The following is a 17,092-nucleotide window of genomic DNA, read 5'->3' on the forward strand; positions in this document are numbered from 1 at the left end:
CAAAACTGATGGTAATAAAGTTGATAGCTCCCCTCAAGTTGGATGGTGTATGCTGCACAATCCCAACTTGGACATCATGGAGGAAAAAGAGGGAGAGTGAAGGGGTTTAGTAAACACATCAGCCAGTTGTGACTGCGAAGGAACTGGGAGGAGGTGGATCAGTTTTGACTGCAGTTTTTGTCGAATGATGTGGCAGTCCAGTTCAATATGCTTGCTGCGTTCATGGAATGTTGGGTTGTGGGCAAGATATATGGCAGATTTGTTGTCACAATAAACTGAAGCTGATTGGGGAAAGGTAATGTTAAGATCTTGGAACAAGTATTGTAACCACTGTAACTCACATGTTAATGAGGCCAACGCACGATACTCTGCCTCAGTAGATGAACGAGAAACAGTGTTTTGTTTCTTAGATTTCCAGGAAATGAGAGAGCTACCAAGTAAAACACAGTAGCCGGTAATGGATCGCCTAGTATTAGGACAGCAAGCCCAATCGGAGTCAGCAAAACCATGGAGTTGAAGTGGGCTGTGACTAGAGAGTAGAATTCCCTTGGCAGGACAAGATTTTAGGTACCTTAGAGTTCTTGTAGCAGCTTGATAATGAGGCACTAAGGGATTTGAAACATATTGACTAAGGTGTTGAACAGAGAAAGAGATGTCTGGCCTTGTGTGAGTCAAATAAAGAAGCCTGCCAATGAGTCTTCTATAGCCAGAAGGATCATCAAAGGGAACACCATCAGTGGCAGATAATTTGGTGTGAGGATCAAGAGGTACTGAAGCCGGTTTGGAACCCAAAAATCCAGTATCTTCAAGTAGCTCAAGAGTGTACTTTCTTTGATTTAGGAAAATACCAGAAGATGACCTTGCAATTTCCAGGCCAAGAAAGAATCGAAGTTGACCAAGATCTTTGATCTTAAATTGTTGATCAAGGAATAGTTTGACAGACTTTATCTCTTCCATGGAAGTGCCTGCTAACACAATGTCATCAACATAGACTAATAGAGCTGTAAAGGAAGTGTCATCAGACCTGACATAAAGGGAATGATCTGCTTGAGAGACTTGATAGCCCAAAGAAGTAAGAGCAGTAGAGAGTTTGGAATACCATTGACGGCTAGCTTGCTTCAACCCATATAAGGACTTGTTTAATTTGCATACCTTGGAAGGGGAAGAAGCATCATAACCAGGAGGAAGAGACATATAAACCTCCTCATTCAAGTCACCATGCAAGAAAGCATTGTTGACATCCAGTTGTTCAAGATGCCAACCCCTAACAGCAGCAACAGCTAGTAAAACACGTACTGTAGTCATCTTGGCTACTGGGGAAAAAGTGTCAAAGTAGTCAACACCCTCCATCTGAGTGTAACCTTTGGCCACAAGCCTGGCCTTGTACCTTTCTATTGTGCCATTGGCATGATACTTGATTTTATATACCCATTTGCAACCTACTGGAACCTTTCCACAAGGAAGATCCACAACAGTCCAAGTTTTATTTACCTCAAGAGCTGTAATCTCAGCATCCATGGCCTTCTTCCAACAGTCAAATTTGGAAGCTTGGTTATAGGTTTTGGGCTCAATGGTGGAAGAAATAGAGCAACAAAATATTTTGTAATCAGGAGAACAATTATTATAAGATAAAACAGAAGAAAGGGGGTAAGCAACATTACTTGAAAACTGATTGGTACAACTAGATATGACATTGCAGTGATAGTCCTGTAAATAACCAGGAGGTCGTTTTGGACGAGTTGACACTCTGGTAGATAAGGGTAAGGGTGGCTCTAAAGTAACAGGAACATTAGTAATGTGGGATGATGTTTGATCTATTGAATTTTGATCAAGATCAGAAGTAGGATGAGTAGGATGAGCTGTAACAGCAGGGGTAGGTAAGGAACTAGAGTCCAAAGTGTGATCTATGGGTGGAATGGATGCAGGGCTGGTGCTTGTACTGTCTATCAAACCGGTGGATAAAGGAGAGGAGTCCACACAAGGATGAGGTGAGATGTCCAAAGGATCATCATAAAGTGGAAAATTAGATGGAGTATTTGAGGGAGTGGGTCCAGGAACAGTTTTGAAAGGCAAACAATGCTCATAGAAAATAACATTGCGTGAGAGGAAAATATTGTGTGAGTGAAGGTCATAAAGCATGTAGCCTTTAGTACCATCTTTGTAACCAATGAAAACACATTTTCTGGCTCTAGAGTCAAATTTGGTACGATGTGCTTGTATAGTAGTGGCATAGGACAAACAACCAAAGACTTTAAGGTGGAGAAGGGTAGGTGGTAATTTGAATAACAATTCATAAGGGGATTTAGACTTAAGTAAGGGACTAGGAATTCTGTTTATAACATGGACAGCATGTTGAACACAAAAATTCCACATAGTGAGAGGAACATTGGAATGAAAAAAGAAGGACCTAGCCACATTCAAAATATGCTGGTGTTTACGTTCAACTACACCATTCTGTTGAGGGGTCTCAACACATGATTTTTGATGGATAATCCCCTTAGATAGAAAGAAATCGTTTAAGGCAAATTCAGTCCCATTGTCAGATCTAAGACATTTTAAGGATGTGTTGAATTGATTTTCTAGATAAGCAACAAAGTTAATAATGTGGTTTTTAGTTTCACTTTTATTTTTGAGAAAAATGACCCAGGTAAATCTGGAATAATCATCTACTAAGGTGAGAAAATATTTATGTCCTAGAAGGGAAATGGTGGAATATGGACCCCAAACATCAGCATGCAATAGTTCAAAAGGAGATAAAGAAGTAGTAATGCTATTAGGAAAAGGAAGCCTCTTTTGTTTAGAAAAATGACAGCTGTCATAAGGTGACATGTTGTTCTTACAAGGTATGAAAGGAAATTGTTTAGAAATGGCTTGCATACCAGAATTTGATACATGTCCTAATCTGGAATGCCAAAGCTCAAAAGAATGAGAAGAAATTGAATTACAAGAACGAATCATATCAGCAGTATCTATCACATACAATCCTCTTTGAAGCTTAGCTGTACCAATCGTTTCCAGAGAATGATTCTGCAAAATCTTGCACAAATCAGTAGTGAAACTTAAATGGCAATTATTTGTACTAGCTAATTTTGTGACAGACATCAAATTGACATGAAAGCAAGGAATGTAAAGAACATGATGGATAGTAATTAAAGGTGAGATAACTACACTACCAGAGATGGAAGCTAGAACCTGTGATCCATTGGGTAAAGAAACAGGGACAGGGACAATGTTTTGATAAGTGGTAAGAGAGGAAAGATCAAAAGTAATATGATCAGTAGCACCGGTATCTAGTATCCAAAGAGAAGGATTCTTACCATTCGGATTGGAGGAAGGGGAATGCAAAGCAAAGGGAGATGTGGTTACTGAATTGGCCTTTGGTTGAGAACCAACTTTTGACTGTTGAAGAGCTTCAAGAATGCCTTGGTACATCTCTTGTGTAAACTGAAAACTGGACTGTGCAGAGGAACCTTGTTGGGTTGATTCCAGAGCAGAAGCATTTGAGGTATTGTTGGCCTGAGATGATGATGATGAATTCTTGGACTTATTGGTCTTGTATCCGGGAGGGTAGCCAATCTTCTCAAAACAATTGTCGACGATGTGATTTGTTTTGCCACAGTGAGTGCAAACTCGATTACCACCTTTAGAAGAGCCCTTGCCTTTGTTGTAATATCCCCCTTTACCATTGAAATTGCTCTGATTGGAATTGACTTGCATAGCCATAGCAGAGTCAGAAGTAGCTTCAGAGACTGAATCAGAATTAGAGCCTAGCATTTCACGTTCTTGTTGAATAACCAGGGAGAAAACGTGATCAATGTCCGGGAGAGGATTCATCATCATGATTTGTGATTTAGAATGCGAAAACCGGTCATTCAAGCCTTTAAGAAAGCGAACAACGTAATCTTGTTCGCGATAAACCCTAACAGAATCAATTCCACCACAAGAACAGGGAATTGAGCACTTACAGTGAGGGATTGGACGATAATTCTCCAATTCGTCCCAGTAGATCTTCAATTGAGTGAAGTAATCAGATACATCAAGCGTTCCTTGACGGAAACGATACAGATCCTCTTGTAGATCGGAAATGCGGAAGATATCACTCTGAGAAAACCTAATACGTAGATTCTTCCAAACACCAGCAGCGGTATCGATCCAAAGTACCGATTTTGCGATGGAATCAGAAATTGATCGGTGAATCCAAGCGAGAACCATAGTGTTGCAGCGGATCCACGGTGCATATAACGGATCGGAAACGGGAGGTTTGGGAAGAGATCCATCGATGAACTTGTCTTTGTTCTTCGAAATTAACGCGATGTGCATCGAATGGGACCAAGTGTGGTAGTTCTTGGCCGTTAAAGAAGGAGAAACAAGAACTAGAGCTGGATTCTCATTCGGATGCAGATAGTATGGATTCGCAGAGTTTGTAGAAAAATCAACGAAGTTCTGGAGTGCCATTGATGAAACTTCAAAAGAAAGAATGAATCAAAAGATAGAAGGAGATCAAAGATTCAACAGAAAAAGGAAGAATAACAATTTTGGAAGAAGTGCAACAATGGCTACCAGAACTCATGTGAGCTCTGATACCATGTTGACAAGAGGATCAAGGTGAACAAAGGAAAACTCATTCTCATTGAATGTGAAAAGGGGAAAAACTCACTCGCATTACAGATAGGATTAGGCCTTATATATTAATCTATACAAGGTGAGAAATCTTCTAACCTCCTAACAGAATTGTAACTAACTAATTACAAAACTGATGGTAATAAAGCTGATATTAATTTAAAGAAATTAATGAAAGGTAATGTTAGCGTCCAAAAAGAAAATATTAATAATCTATAATTAAGAGAAAAAACACAAATTGAAAATTGTAAAGAGTGAGGGATGAGTGGGAGTAGAGTAACAATTTGTTGCGTGTGAAGAATTAAACAACTTTATTAAGAAACATACGTGGTAAAGAAACATCCGCAAAGAAAATGTAACGTGACGCTTTTATATCACAGAAACTAGTTTTTATAATGCATGGTCATTGGTTATATATTATCTTCTTTTGGTTTTGAGATTCCCTTTGAATGTTAGTGGCATAAGCTAACTTTGCACTTTTTAACCGAAGTTCCAAAAAATTAACTGAATAGTAAATTCAAGAGTGACAACAACTACTTTAAGAACAAAATCAGTAAATCTTATTTTTATTTCTTTTCCATAATGCAAGCAATCATAACATTACATAACAACTTTGTGTGCAGCAAACCGCACAAAGAATTAAGAAAATGTTCAAAACCACGAATGCATGACAACACAATCAATAAATGCGAATTCAGGGACGCTTATAAATCGATTGATACCACCAGTGATGAGTCACCCTTGTCAACAACGAAGGTCTTGGTAACTTTCTTTGCTAAGGTCACAACTTCAACGTTGTATGTTCCACTGAAGCCTCTGAAGCTGAATTGCCCTTGCTCATCAACATAACCATGGCTATGAGACAACCACTCTTGTTTGAGAGCAAGGTATCTTTTCCCAGCTTCGTTGAGTTCCCCTTCTGCATTCACTAAGTGCGAATTTTCCCTGCTCATAAACAACTCCCAAAATCCCCATAGCATAACACCATCTATAGCAGGGTGTGCCAAAGCTTCCCGCAGCATAACTTCAAGATCATCAGCTCTCACATATTCATTAGTGGAAGACACATCAAGCTCAGTGAACCATATTGGTATGCCAAGAGTTCCCATTTTATCAAGGGCAGAACAAACAATAGGCCCCACAGGACTATCTATGTGACCTTGAATTCCTATTCCTCCAACTGGGGCACCTTGCTCTTGCAAATCAAGAACATGTTGAATGTACTTTTCTGGTGATGATCTAGTGTCACATCCATCTTCAACATGATAATCATTCACAAAAAGGGTAGCAGATGGATCTAATTGGTGTGCAATCTTGAACATGTTTGCCCTTATATCCTTACCTAGTCTATCTTGATAAAACGTACCATGCAACATTTCATTGTTAACATCATAGTGCTTGAACTTGCCTATGTAGCGAGTTAATAAGCCATTTAAGCGGTTTTGGACAGCTGTCATCAAATCATTTTTATTCAGTGATTTGATCCATTGCTGAACGGTGCCGTCCACATCCCAGAAGATGCAATGACCCCGGGTGTCTATCTTGTTCTTCTGACATAAGTCTAACATTTCATCGGCATCCTTGTAATTCAGATTCCCTTGTTGTGGCTCAGTCCAATACCACTTCAACTCATTCCCGAAAACAGCCCAGTTAAAATGTTTCACAAAGAAGTCAACAAAATCTTCGTTGTCAATGTTGCTTCTACTAATGCACGATCCAATGGGGAAATCGTTTTGTACTTGTTTGACTCTCACCAAGGTTCCAAGATTTCCAATTGAGTCCAGCCCAGAGAATTTCAGGATGATTTCCCGCTTACGGATCTGCATAGGAGCAAGTGAGAAATACTTGAAATGAGAGACGGGGAAAAATTACAAAGAATGTAAATAATCACACTCACTTATCCTATAAATGCAGAATGAATATATAATTAAAAAAAATAGGCATTATTGTCTGAACAAAGTATAATAGTAAGCTTCCTGTAACATTTTTTTCTGCAGTGTATATAATTTTATTGTTATAATAAAAGGGGAATGAATTGTGTCAGTTGGCAAATCATACAGGGCATAGGAAATGGAAAGGAGATAAACATGTTTTCTGGTTTCATTTTTATGGACAAGACAACATGTTACATATTTAAACAATATTCTGGTCCCATGCCAATCTATTAATCATTTTCTAAACATGTTATGAGTCTTGAGACTACCCTAGGAAGATAAAAGTCAAGAAATTTTTTTAGGATTAAAATCAACTATAGTCATATATTCAGGGATTAGAAACATTTAAGTTTAATATTAGATGTATAACATGACTAGATTTTACCTTGTCTGTCTGTCTCCTTAAATATTTAAACCTTGCATGTCTATCAACAGCAAAAATCTGAAGTCCAGCAACCATCAAGTCTAAACCAGAAGCAGGACCTTGAATATAAACCATAACCTTAGATGGTTGCTTTTCAATTCTAAAAGACCCACCAATTTCATGCCACCTGTCATCAGCAACCTCAACTTGTCCTCCATTGACCCACTGGTTATCAACACTGAGGGCAACATTCACATTCTGAGGCCCTGTTGATCTAGAACCAATTCGGACCCAAGCAGATACTTGATAAGTTAAAAAAAGTTTCAATTTCTCAGTGATCATCTGAGCAGGACCCATCCATGTTTGTGTACGATTGGTTACAAGGATGTGGCGTCCACTTAAGGATTCATGAGGCCCAAGAGAGTCTCTTGCTATTGGTGGAATTATACGCGGTGAACCAGTTCCAACGCTCAAAGTACAATTACCCAGAGGAAACCATCCATTGGTGCCATTGGCCAGATTACTGTTTTCAATTATATTAACACCAAAAGCAGCACCCTGCAAAAAAAGAATCAATGTTTAGGCCCTTGAAAGTTGTAACATACATCATAATTGGCCATATAATACAACAAAAACTATATAAATATGTGCAGAAAATATGCTAACTTCTTTTATTTGAAGTTTAAACGACGAGTGAATACAAAGAAATTCCAGGAATTGCTAATTTTATACTATGTTAAAGTAATTTACAGACAATAATTAGAAAGTCCAACCTCACAATCCGGGGGTGTTGAAGGTGGTGTTTTATCTGCATGTTTTATAACCAAAGTATTGACAAGAATGTCAGCGCCTGGAGGAGGGCCTTCTAAGTAAACTACAACTTTTGATGGGGAACCATTTAGAAGGAACTTTCCCTGCATTTGAACCCAATCTTTATCTGTTGCCTGTACACTTTAAAACACAAGATTTTAATCAGCAATTGTAGAAGAAGCATTCTGATATCAATTATTCATGATTTTGAACTACTGCACCAAGTACCAAGAAAATAACCACTACAATCATATCATATAGAGTTTTTAATGAAAAGCAGTAATAAGGAAATGAGATAGGCTCATTGACACTAACTTGGCAATGCCTATATACTGCTCCCGACAATCTGGTGCTTGAACATACAAAGTAGCCCTTACATCAGAAGTTGTAATATTGTTCCCAAATATCCGAACTACAGCAGTAACCTCGTAGGCAAGCTTGCGCTGCACTCTTCCGGTGATCTCCTGCTGAATACCGTTCCAGCTTTGCGTACGTTCTGTTGCAGATGCAAAGACTTTACCAGTCTTTGGAAGAATTTTCCCTTCTCCCATAGAATCATGTAATGCAATCTTGCAGCCTCTTCCAGACCAATTATTCAGGCCATCATCAAACTGGGGGTTTATTATGATGCTTTCTTCTTCAGTGGAAACGCATCCCTTGTTTGTTGTCTTTTGAAATTAAAGGCAAATGCATCACAATTCACAAGTTAGTGTGTAAATAATATAAAGATTTCACGAAACAAAAAAATATATGAAAAAATAACGTTACATACTATATTTATACTTACAAGAACAATAGTAGGTAATTTAGTTCTAAATAAACTGTTTGTAATTTTATATGATCCATTTATTTCCAATGTTATTATTTGCTATATATGGTTCCCTATTCACACACCTTAATGGGTTAATGCGGAACTCTTGTTAACAAACTAAATACGGTAAAGCAACACAAGCACATAAAAACTTGCTGAATAGTGAGTAGTAAAAGTGCATGCCTCAGAGTGGTTTCCTGCATTGATCTTCTGCAAGTTTTCCATAGCTTCTCCAAACTTCTAAGCCAATACAACAATCAATCAGGAGACCTTCAATTAGGAAGAAAAAAGAAAATTAACTCATCGTCAAACAAATATGACTCACTAAGAGAACACTCTTGATGAAGACAATTTTCTTACAGTGGGAGTGAAGGTTGGATGGAGACTCTGCTTGCGAAGCCAAAGGACCACAACCTCTTCAATATATATATATATATATATATATATATATATATATATATATATATATATATATACTGAATCAGCAAATTTGCGAGTGAAGACTACGAAAAAGTGTGGGGCCAACCAGCCTAACTCATGAACGAGAACCCCATTGTAGGAAATGGGAATGTCGTTAGCTTTTCGTCTCAAATGAACTTCATAACTGGTTATTACTAAATACCCTTTTAAGTAATTAAGTAATCCCAATAAAAGGGAGAAAGAAAGAGTTTCCTTTCTGTTTTTGCTTTTAATTATGCTTCCCTGTTGCTTTGTCTTGCAGATAAGCAATGCTTGAATTGGAATGGAAGCCTAAGGCTCGCACGTTGAGGAAAAACGCTTTGGTTCCTTAATTTAACGTAACCTCTGATTCATTCGCACGAGACTTCAAGGTTTTGCCAGAGTTAGGTGGACATAGATGTTCGACCCATTTACAGTATTATATTGGCGAACTTAATTCACGTTCAATTTTCTGATATTAACATATAATCGAGTGTTGTAAATATTTTGCAACCGAAATAATGTCCGCCACTTTTAGCCAAAATAAATAAAATATTGAAAATCGGTATCATTAGGATATTGTTTAAGAAATTAAAAGAAAAAATAATAATTATTGTATAAATTACACAAGAATTTAAGAAAAATTGCGGACAACACAATTTTTCTTCTATAATAAAAATATTTGTACTTTAAGTTCTTTTACTAATATCCTTCTGACACTAATTAACATTTACTAAATAATAAATGCCTATTAAGACAGTAAAGTTGTTTTAGCTCAATAAATAATTTTAAATATATGACTAACTTAATATTTAGAAAGATATTTTTGACACTAGTTCTATCTAATTTAAACATAATTATTCTTTATAGAATATACCTGGGTTTCGTACATGAAAAAAAAATTGCCTTCAGCTAGGCTTTGTAAAATTATGATGTAACGGAACTCCTTAAGCATATCATATTATCATTCTGTTTTGCAAAAGCCAACTTGCAACCGAAAAAATGTCATGGTGCAAGGTAGCCATATTATCCAATTTAGATAAAAGAAAAATGAACCGTTGAAGTTAAGTGTTGTCTGTTTGTGTATGATGATCTAATGTATAATGTGGCAATAGATTCCTTGTCAGTTAGGTAAACCAAATATAGCCTTGTGCTTGTGCACACATCGAGGGTTCCTCCTTCTTGAAACTTGCAGTTATTAACAAGGATTCGATTATTCGCGAATGATGAGTGGGTTGACTTAACTAAAATTCATTTTCATTTTTCATTCAAGAATATACTTATTAGAGTGTGGAAGATAGTGAAATAGAAAGAAATCAAGGCTCCCATCATTAAGGGAAGGAACTGTTAACTCATTGACAACTGCACCAAATTTATTATAAGTAGTAAAGTATTCGGAAGTCCAAATATTGAATTCACAAGGACTTTATTTATACTTAGATTAATACAAACCCAATTTACAAGCAAGAGATAATAAATTTAAAATAAAAGATAAAGAAAGATAGTAGATAAGATAAAGATTTGAAGATAAAAAAGATAAAAGATTTAAATTAAAAAATGATAAAGATAAAAAAGATAAGATAAGAAAATTAAAAGATAATAAAAAATAAAAGATGAAGATGAAGATAAAGAAATATAAATTCAGAATGTGATAATGTTGAGACCTAGTCTGCCTTATTTGTCTAAGATTTATTATTTTAGATTTTTTCTCTTATCGATTTGGTGAATTTTTTCCTACCCACATTTGTTAGAATATTTGTTCCTTATGTCTCACGATGACAAGCCTATCTTACATATCTATCTCTCAAATGTTTTTGAAAAGACTCAATAGATAAAATACATGAAGTTCTAATTCTAGATGTAATGCAATCACTCTATGTCTAGCAATAATTTTATTAAGATACCCCTTCCTTTTAGTTCTATTAGAAATTATTCCCCATCAAGCGACTAAGTCCTAAAACAAATGCATGCAAAACTTTCTTTGTTTTTCTATTAAGGATTAGCCTCTGTCGAGCACCTAACCCTTAAAGATGATGCAAAAATGAATGATACGTGAAATTAAAACAAGAAAGGATAATAGGAAGAAAAAAAATACATGTTTGCATTGATAAATATGAAATGTACAATACATCTTTTGGGTTTTTAGGTCTGCCAGATCCTAACTAAGGGTTTAGTTTCTCATAGCCACAAGGGACCTTACACTTGAAAAGGGGTATAGAAATTGATGGAGGAGAAAGGATGGAAAAAGAACATAAAAAAAAAAGATTTCCCCTATTAGAGATGTTCAGGTTTAGGATGTATTCATTAGAGAGCTATGAGTCTCTGGGGTGATGTCTTTTCTCCTTGGCTTGACTATTGTTGGAGTGGGCTTGAGCCTGATGTTAAAAATCTTTCTTATTCATATCTTTTATATTTTTTGAATCTTTTCCGCTTTTAATCCCTCTTTTTCATATCTGCAAGCTATAAATAAAAAATATTAATTCCTAACATTTAAACCAAAAATAACTGTCAAATAAATATTTTTAAAGATATTTTTAATATATTTTTATTATAAAAAATAATTTATATTTAACCGTTATCGGAACCAATAAACCAATATTTTATCCTTCCAATTCTAATCAAGGAAGGAAATAATTGATAATGAAATGGAAGATTCAATGTAAATAACGAACACACCTTCACTCCACTACATATCAAACAAGGAAATGCATATTAAATGAGTCTAATTTAATTGATTGAATAAAATATTCGAGTGTTGTAAATATTATATTACCATCTTTTATTCATACCGATAAAAAAAAAACAAGTAATTGCATGTGTAAATTTTGAAATTTAACAAAGGTTTTCTCAAACTGGTAATGGAGTGAATAAAAAAATAAAAATGGTCGTCAAAGACATCACCTAAGGGAGAAAGAAGAACACAGCATACCATGGTTTCAGCAAATTGTGGTTAAACAGGGTAGACGCCACACAAATTGTGTGTATCCCTTTCGTGGATAGTGGACATTGAAACACAAGCATTGTTCTTTCCCTTTTTGTCTTTTTTTAGCAGAGAAATATTTTTCTTTCTATCGACTCTGTTCTGACTTTGTTAGGTGCTGGGTTTGCTGTTGCTGGTTTCGAGGGTCCAACACCTCCAGAAGAAGAAGAGAAGAAGAGCTAAGGGAAGGAACTTGCTATTTTTCATTCATGCCTTTGTATATTGTATTACACTTATTTATACTAATTCAATTAACAAAATTGCTACCCCTTTGGAATATTCCAGATCAAGTTTGTTAGCATTGTCTCCCACGTGCATGAATTACTCTAACAGAATTCCCATAGTGCCTATCCCATCCTCAAGGTATGCTGGTTGTTGCCTTACGTATCATTCCACGACCCTTGGAAATTCACCTTGCCCTCAAGGTGATACGCTCAACCATCACTACCAAGGTAATACCAGGGTCCCAGGGTCTGTGGCGGCAAAACTCACTCAGCTCAACACCTGCCCGTAGTGCCAAGACAGTCGGTCTGCACTTGCATGAGACCATGATAGACCCAAAGAATTCAGGTCCCAGCTCAAACAACGCGATGGCTCGATGTTCTTCCTGCTTGGCGTGAGGAGCCGACAAGATTGTGGGTCGCGGCGAGGTTATGGGCTGGAGCTGTATGAGTGCCGAAGGTGGCGGCGGAGGTGTCGTGGCTGGTGGAGGTGGCGGCGGAAGCGTCGTGGCTGGCGGAGGTGGCGGCGGAGGCGTCGTGGCGGGCGGAGGTGGTACGATCGTGAATGCGGTGAGCGTTGGAGACAGAGTTGGCTTGAGTGGCGGAGGCAACGACGGAGGGGGCGATGGAGTTAACGGCTGTGGCGTCGGAAATGGCAGAGGTGGCAGTGGAGTCCGTGGCAGAGGTCCGGGTCGTCGAGGCAGTCGGAGGAGAAGGGCATCTAGTTGGGCGTCGAGGCGGCGTGTAACGGCATCAAGTTTGGCCAAGGCCGCCTCAAGGCGGTCCTCGGTGGCTGACGACGAGTAGTGTGGGTGGTGGTAGGCAGCCATGGAAGCTTCATATGGTGAGTGGCAGCCATGGAAGCTTCATATGGTGAGTGGCAGCCATGGAAGGTGGTCATGGGAGTTCCGTACGGCGAGTGGTAGCCATGGACGACAGGCATGGAAGCTTCGTATGGTGGTTGTTGAAATGAAGGAGGGGTTATCTCGGGATCAAACAAGCTCAGCAACCATTGGCGGGTACTCTCAAAATCAATCCCAAGGGATTGAGCTGGATGTGCAAAGGGAGGAGGGGTGTGCAACAACGAAGGTGTGTGGAAATGGGTATGACAGCCATGGAAGGCGGCCATAGGCTCTCAATGAAAGCACCAAATGTTAGGTGCTGGGTTTGCTGTTGCTGGTTTCGAGGGTCCAGCACCTCCATAAGAAGAAGAGAAGAAGAACTAAGGGAAGGAACTTGCTGTTTTTCATTCATGCCTTTGTATATTGTATTACACTTGTTTATACTAATTCAATTAACAGAATTGCTACCCCTTTGGAATATTCCAGATCAAGTTTGTTAGCATTGTCTCCCACGTGCATGAATTACTCTAACAGAATTCCTATAGTGCCTATCCCACCCTCAAGGTATGCTGGTTGTTGCCTTACGTATCAGACTTTTTGGATTAGAACAGTTAAATCAGTTAATGGGAGGGATATGGACTAATAAGCCCAAGCCAGTAGTAATGCGGATCAAGATTTAAAATTGGGCATTGCTATTGGCATTTCTCGATGCTATTTAAACCCCCAATCAAAGTGAAAAGACAAAAGTATCTTTTTGGTGTTTAGTTAAAAGTACCTTGACTAAAACTTCATTATGCTTTTCTTAAAAATTTAATACAACGAAAACTTGTTTCAATTGTGTATTTTGAATTCACATTTCTTACTAATATATTGGAAACTTTTTTTTTGCTGAAATACAAATATAAATAGGTTATCGGCTAAGATCAATGTTGTCTAAAAGACTAAAACAGTATAAATATTTGTTTTTCGTATTAACAAAGTCTGGTATAGTCAGGTAAATAATTAGTTTTCTTAAACAGGCTGTTAGATAGAAGTTTAATTTCTTTTATCATGTGTATAAAAAAAATTGGGAGACAAAATCACTTCCCCAAAAATATTAGTATTTCAGATTTACTTGGGCTGATTTTTTTTTAAAAAAAATATTTAGGCCAAACTTGGGTTGCTTTTAACCAAAAGAAAAATATGTTTCAACTCTTTGTAAGTAGCAGAGCTTAACGGATTAGATTTTTATAAAGTGACATGATACAATTTATAAATAATCATGTTTTTTAAGTATGAATTTAGAGATTCAATTTTCATATCTGTATTTAAAAGAGTCTCATCGAGAATTCAAGATGTTAACTTCCTAAGTAACTCTCAGTACTTTAAGATGCTAATTCTATGACCCAACAAATTCATGAATTCACCCAATCAAAATATTTGATTATACTTCAAATAAAATTATTTTTTATAAAACATACACATTAGGAATTTAAAAAGTCTTCTTTATTTGCGTTTTCCTTATTAATATAATAAAATGTAACTAAAATACTCTAAAAATATGATTTTTTTTTTCATTATTATCTAATTATAGATTTTATGTAATAAAAATTCTTAATTTTGTAATAATTATTTTTAAAATGACATGTTATGTAATTATTTTAATTAGTTGATTGAGAATCAAAAATCTTTAAACTGACAATATATCAAAATCAAACTTGAAATAATAATATATTTATTATTAATAATAAATATATGTACTATATATTATCTCTAATTTATTTAATTTAATTTATTTTTATAATACTCGTGTTGCAGTACATGAAAAATGCAGACACTCAATCTCCACTTAACTGCGTACCGTTGGTCGATGAGAATCATTCTGGAACACTTAAGAAAGTCAATCACCAATTAAGTATTGAAATGTTGTTCCACTTGGCCAAGGTACTAATTATAGGATCTTTCATTTCTTCAACCGATACTTACCAAACAAAATGTCAAAATCGATAAATACTCTTCTACATGCATCCAAAAGGTTAAGTGTTTATCATCGATCAACTCATGCTTTTTTTATTTATTAATTTAAAATTCAAATTAATCAAAGGTTAAAATACTAGATGTATCCACGCATCTTAACCTTTTAGGTGCGTTGTAGAATTCACCAGATACTTACTAATTCCTACCACTTTTAGTTAATTAGACGAAAATAACAATTATTAAAATAAAATATTTTTAATTAGAGAATGACACTGAAAGTATCTAAAGTTTATTATTTTTAAATTGTCTTATACTTAATGAATTTTTTTTAATGTTGGAAAAAATGTTCAATCATCATTGTTTGATTCAAGAACTAATTGATTGCAAGAATATAAGAAACTTAACTAGGTTTTAGCTATTGATTACATGTTTGGAAACAATTATATTGTGAGAAAATAATTGTCTAGTTTGCAAAAAACGTTAGAAAAAAAAACTGGCAAAAATAAACAATTATTTTTTCAAAATAAGCTAAACCAAATACACACTATTCCCGGTATTCCCCAAAGGTGCATAACTCAAACGCAATGTTAAAATGTTACTTCATCACATGAATAGTAATATAGAATAAATGATTCGTTCAACGAGAGAATAGTCTTGCACCAGTGTAGAATCTCTCATGGTGTTAGAGATCTTAATTTAAAATATAGAAAGTCATACCCATTTGATTATTATTAATTTAGAAGAATAGCCGTACATGTCCCTTAAAGCCAGCGTTGGGACAACTCTGTTGAATAAATAACCATTAAAAAACCGTCCATTATTGAGTTTACATTAGCTTATGCTTCCTACAAGGAACCACAAAAGCAACTTTCATTTATTAATTTGCAAATGATCGCTATATATTGGGTCCTCAAATTCGCGAGTGTTAGGCTTAACTATTCCATCTTTTGAATAGAATAAATTAGAGAAGAAAAAGTCTTCAATTCGGTGGAATGGGTATCTGCATATCCTCTGAATCTTCAGCGATTCATGGATCCCCTGAAGAAGCTCGTGATGAAAAAATGTATTAGAGTTTGAAGCAACAACCAAGGTTCTAAGTGGACTTTGCTCTGCTTACACTAAACAAGGTAGCAAAGGACTTAACCAAGTTATAATGAACTACCTTTAACTAAATTGTATAACTACTATACTATTATACATACTATGAAGCATTTAAATTAAAAATTATTGAATTAACTTAATTCTCTTCTCCTGACCCTTCCCTTAAGTTGCTCCTTTACAAGGGTTATGGAACGGAAAACGCGGCATTTTGTGGCGTATTTGATGGGCATGGAAAGAATGGTCACGTAGTAAGCAAAATAGTAAACAGCCGTTTGTCATCATCACTCATACGGAGCCAAAAGAAAGTGCATGCAAATATTGACACGTTTCGAAAGGGTGATAAAATAAACCATGTCATCAGCTCCAAACAAGAATTCTCACGAATGGGAAAGAGGCTATTCTTGATGCTTTCAGAGTGATGAACAAGGAGATCAAGCTACAAGAGAATCTAGACTGCTCTTGCAGTGGAACTACTGCTGTATTTGCGCTGAAGGAAGAACCACGCATCCAGCGAGTGTGGTTACCCAATGAGACCAGATATTTATTGTATTTGCAAGTGACGGGGTAATCAAGTGTTATTTGCTTGATTGATTAATTAAGATAGTTTTGGTTTTAGGTGTGGGATGTACTAAGCAACAAGGAGGTTTGCTCAATTGTGTGGGGGCAGAAACTGAGAAAGAAGCAGCATGGAAACACAAGTATCCTTCTTCTAAGGTTGATGACTGCACTGTGGTTTGCCTCTTCCTCCACAAGAAACCACAGTTTCTTGGTAACTAACAAAGTTGCCATGTTGCTTGGGATGCTAGATGACAGATACAAGTTATAGAAACTAGAAAGTTGATAAGAGGATGTATTGCATCTGTTTTTCTAGTAGTTTCTCTCTTTTACTTTATAAATATCCATGTATCTCTCCTATCATCATGTCTATCTCTCGTATCATATCATCTTTTATTCCATTTAATACACAATGAGTTACTTCTACACGACTTCTCTCTTATTTAGATTTATAGCCACA

At 36.3% G+C, this 17,092-nt stretch overlaps 1 protein-coding gene and 1 long non-coding RNA gene across 3 annotated transcripts; one reads left to right on the forward strand and one right to left on the reverse strand.

Moving 5' to 3' along the window:
- Window positions 1-5,157: 5,157 nt before the first annotated feature.
- LOC100801147 (endo-1,4-beta-xylanase 1) lies at window positions 5,158-8,953 on the reverse strand. Its single transcript, XM_006578009.3, has 6 exons — window positions 8,900-8,953; window positions 8,723-8,809; window positions 8,044-8,396; window positions 7,692-7,869; window positions 6,940-7,476; window positions 5,158-6,440 (listed from the first exon to the last, which is right to left on the reverse strand). The coding sequence occupies exons 2-6, from the start codon at window positions 8,762-8,764 to the stop codon at window positions 5,325-5,327; spliced, it is 2,226 nt and encodes a 741-aa protein (XP_006578072.1). The 5' UTR covers window positions 8,765-8,809; window positions 8,900-8,953; the 3' UTR covers window positions 5,158-5,324.
- Window positions 8,954-15,645: 6,692 nt separating this feature from the next.
- Window positions 15,646-17,058, forward strand: LOC121174765 (uncharacterized). Of its 2 annotated transcripts, none has more exons than XR_005891085.1 (2): window positions 15,646-16,103; window positions 16,245-17,058. It is a non-coding gene; the product is annotated as an uncharacterized lncRNA (long non-coding RNA). The 2 variants fall into 2 exon arrangements; XR_005891086.1 differs by having other exon boundaries at window positions 16,260-17,058.
- Window positions 17,059-17,092: the final 34 nt, after the last annotated feature.

Source organism: Glycine max, chromosome 4 (genome assembly GCF_000004515.6).
Source record: "Glycine max cultivar Williams 82 chromosome 4, Glycine_max_v4.0, whole genome shotgun sequence".
Classification (NCBI taxonomy): Eukaryota; Viridiplantae; Streptophyta; class Magnoliopsida; order Fabales; family Fabaceae; genus Glycine; species Glycine max.

Coding starts and splice junctions, on each gene's coding strand:
- LOC100801147 (XM_006578009.3), bottom strand. CDS start 8,764: ATGGAAAACTTGCAGAAGATCAATGCAGGAAACCACTCTGAG. Junction 7,870..8,043: donor CAGTATATAGGCATTGCCAA/GTTAGTGTCAAT, acceptor TGTGTTTTAAAG/TGTACAGGCAACAGATAAAG. Junction 7,477..7,691: donor CAACACCCCCGGATTGTGAG/GTTGGACTTTCT, acceptor CTTTTTTTGCAG/GGTGCTGCTTTTGGTGTTAA.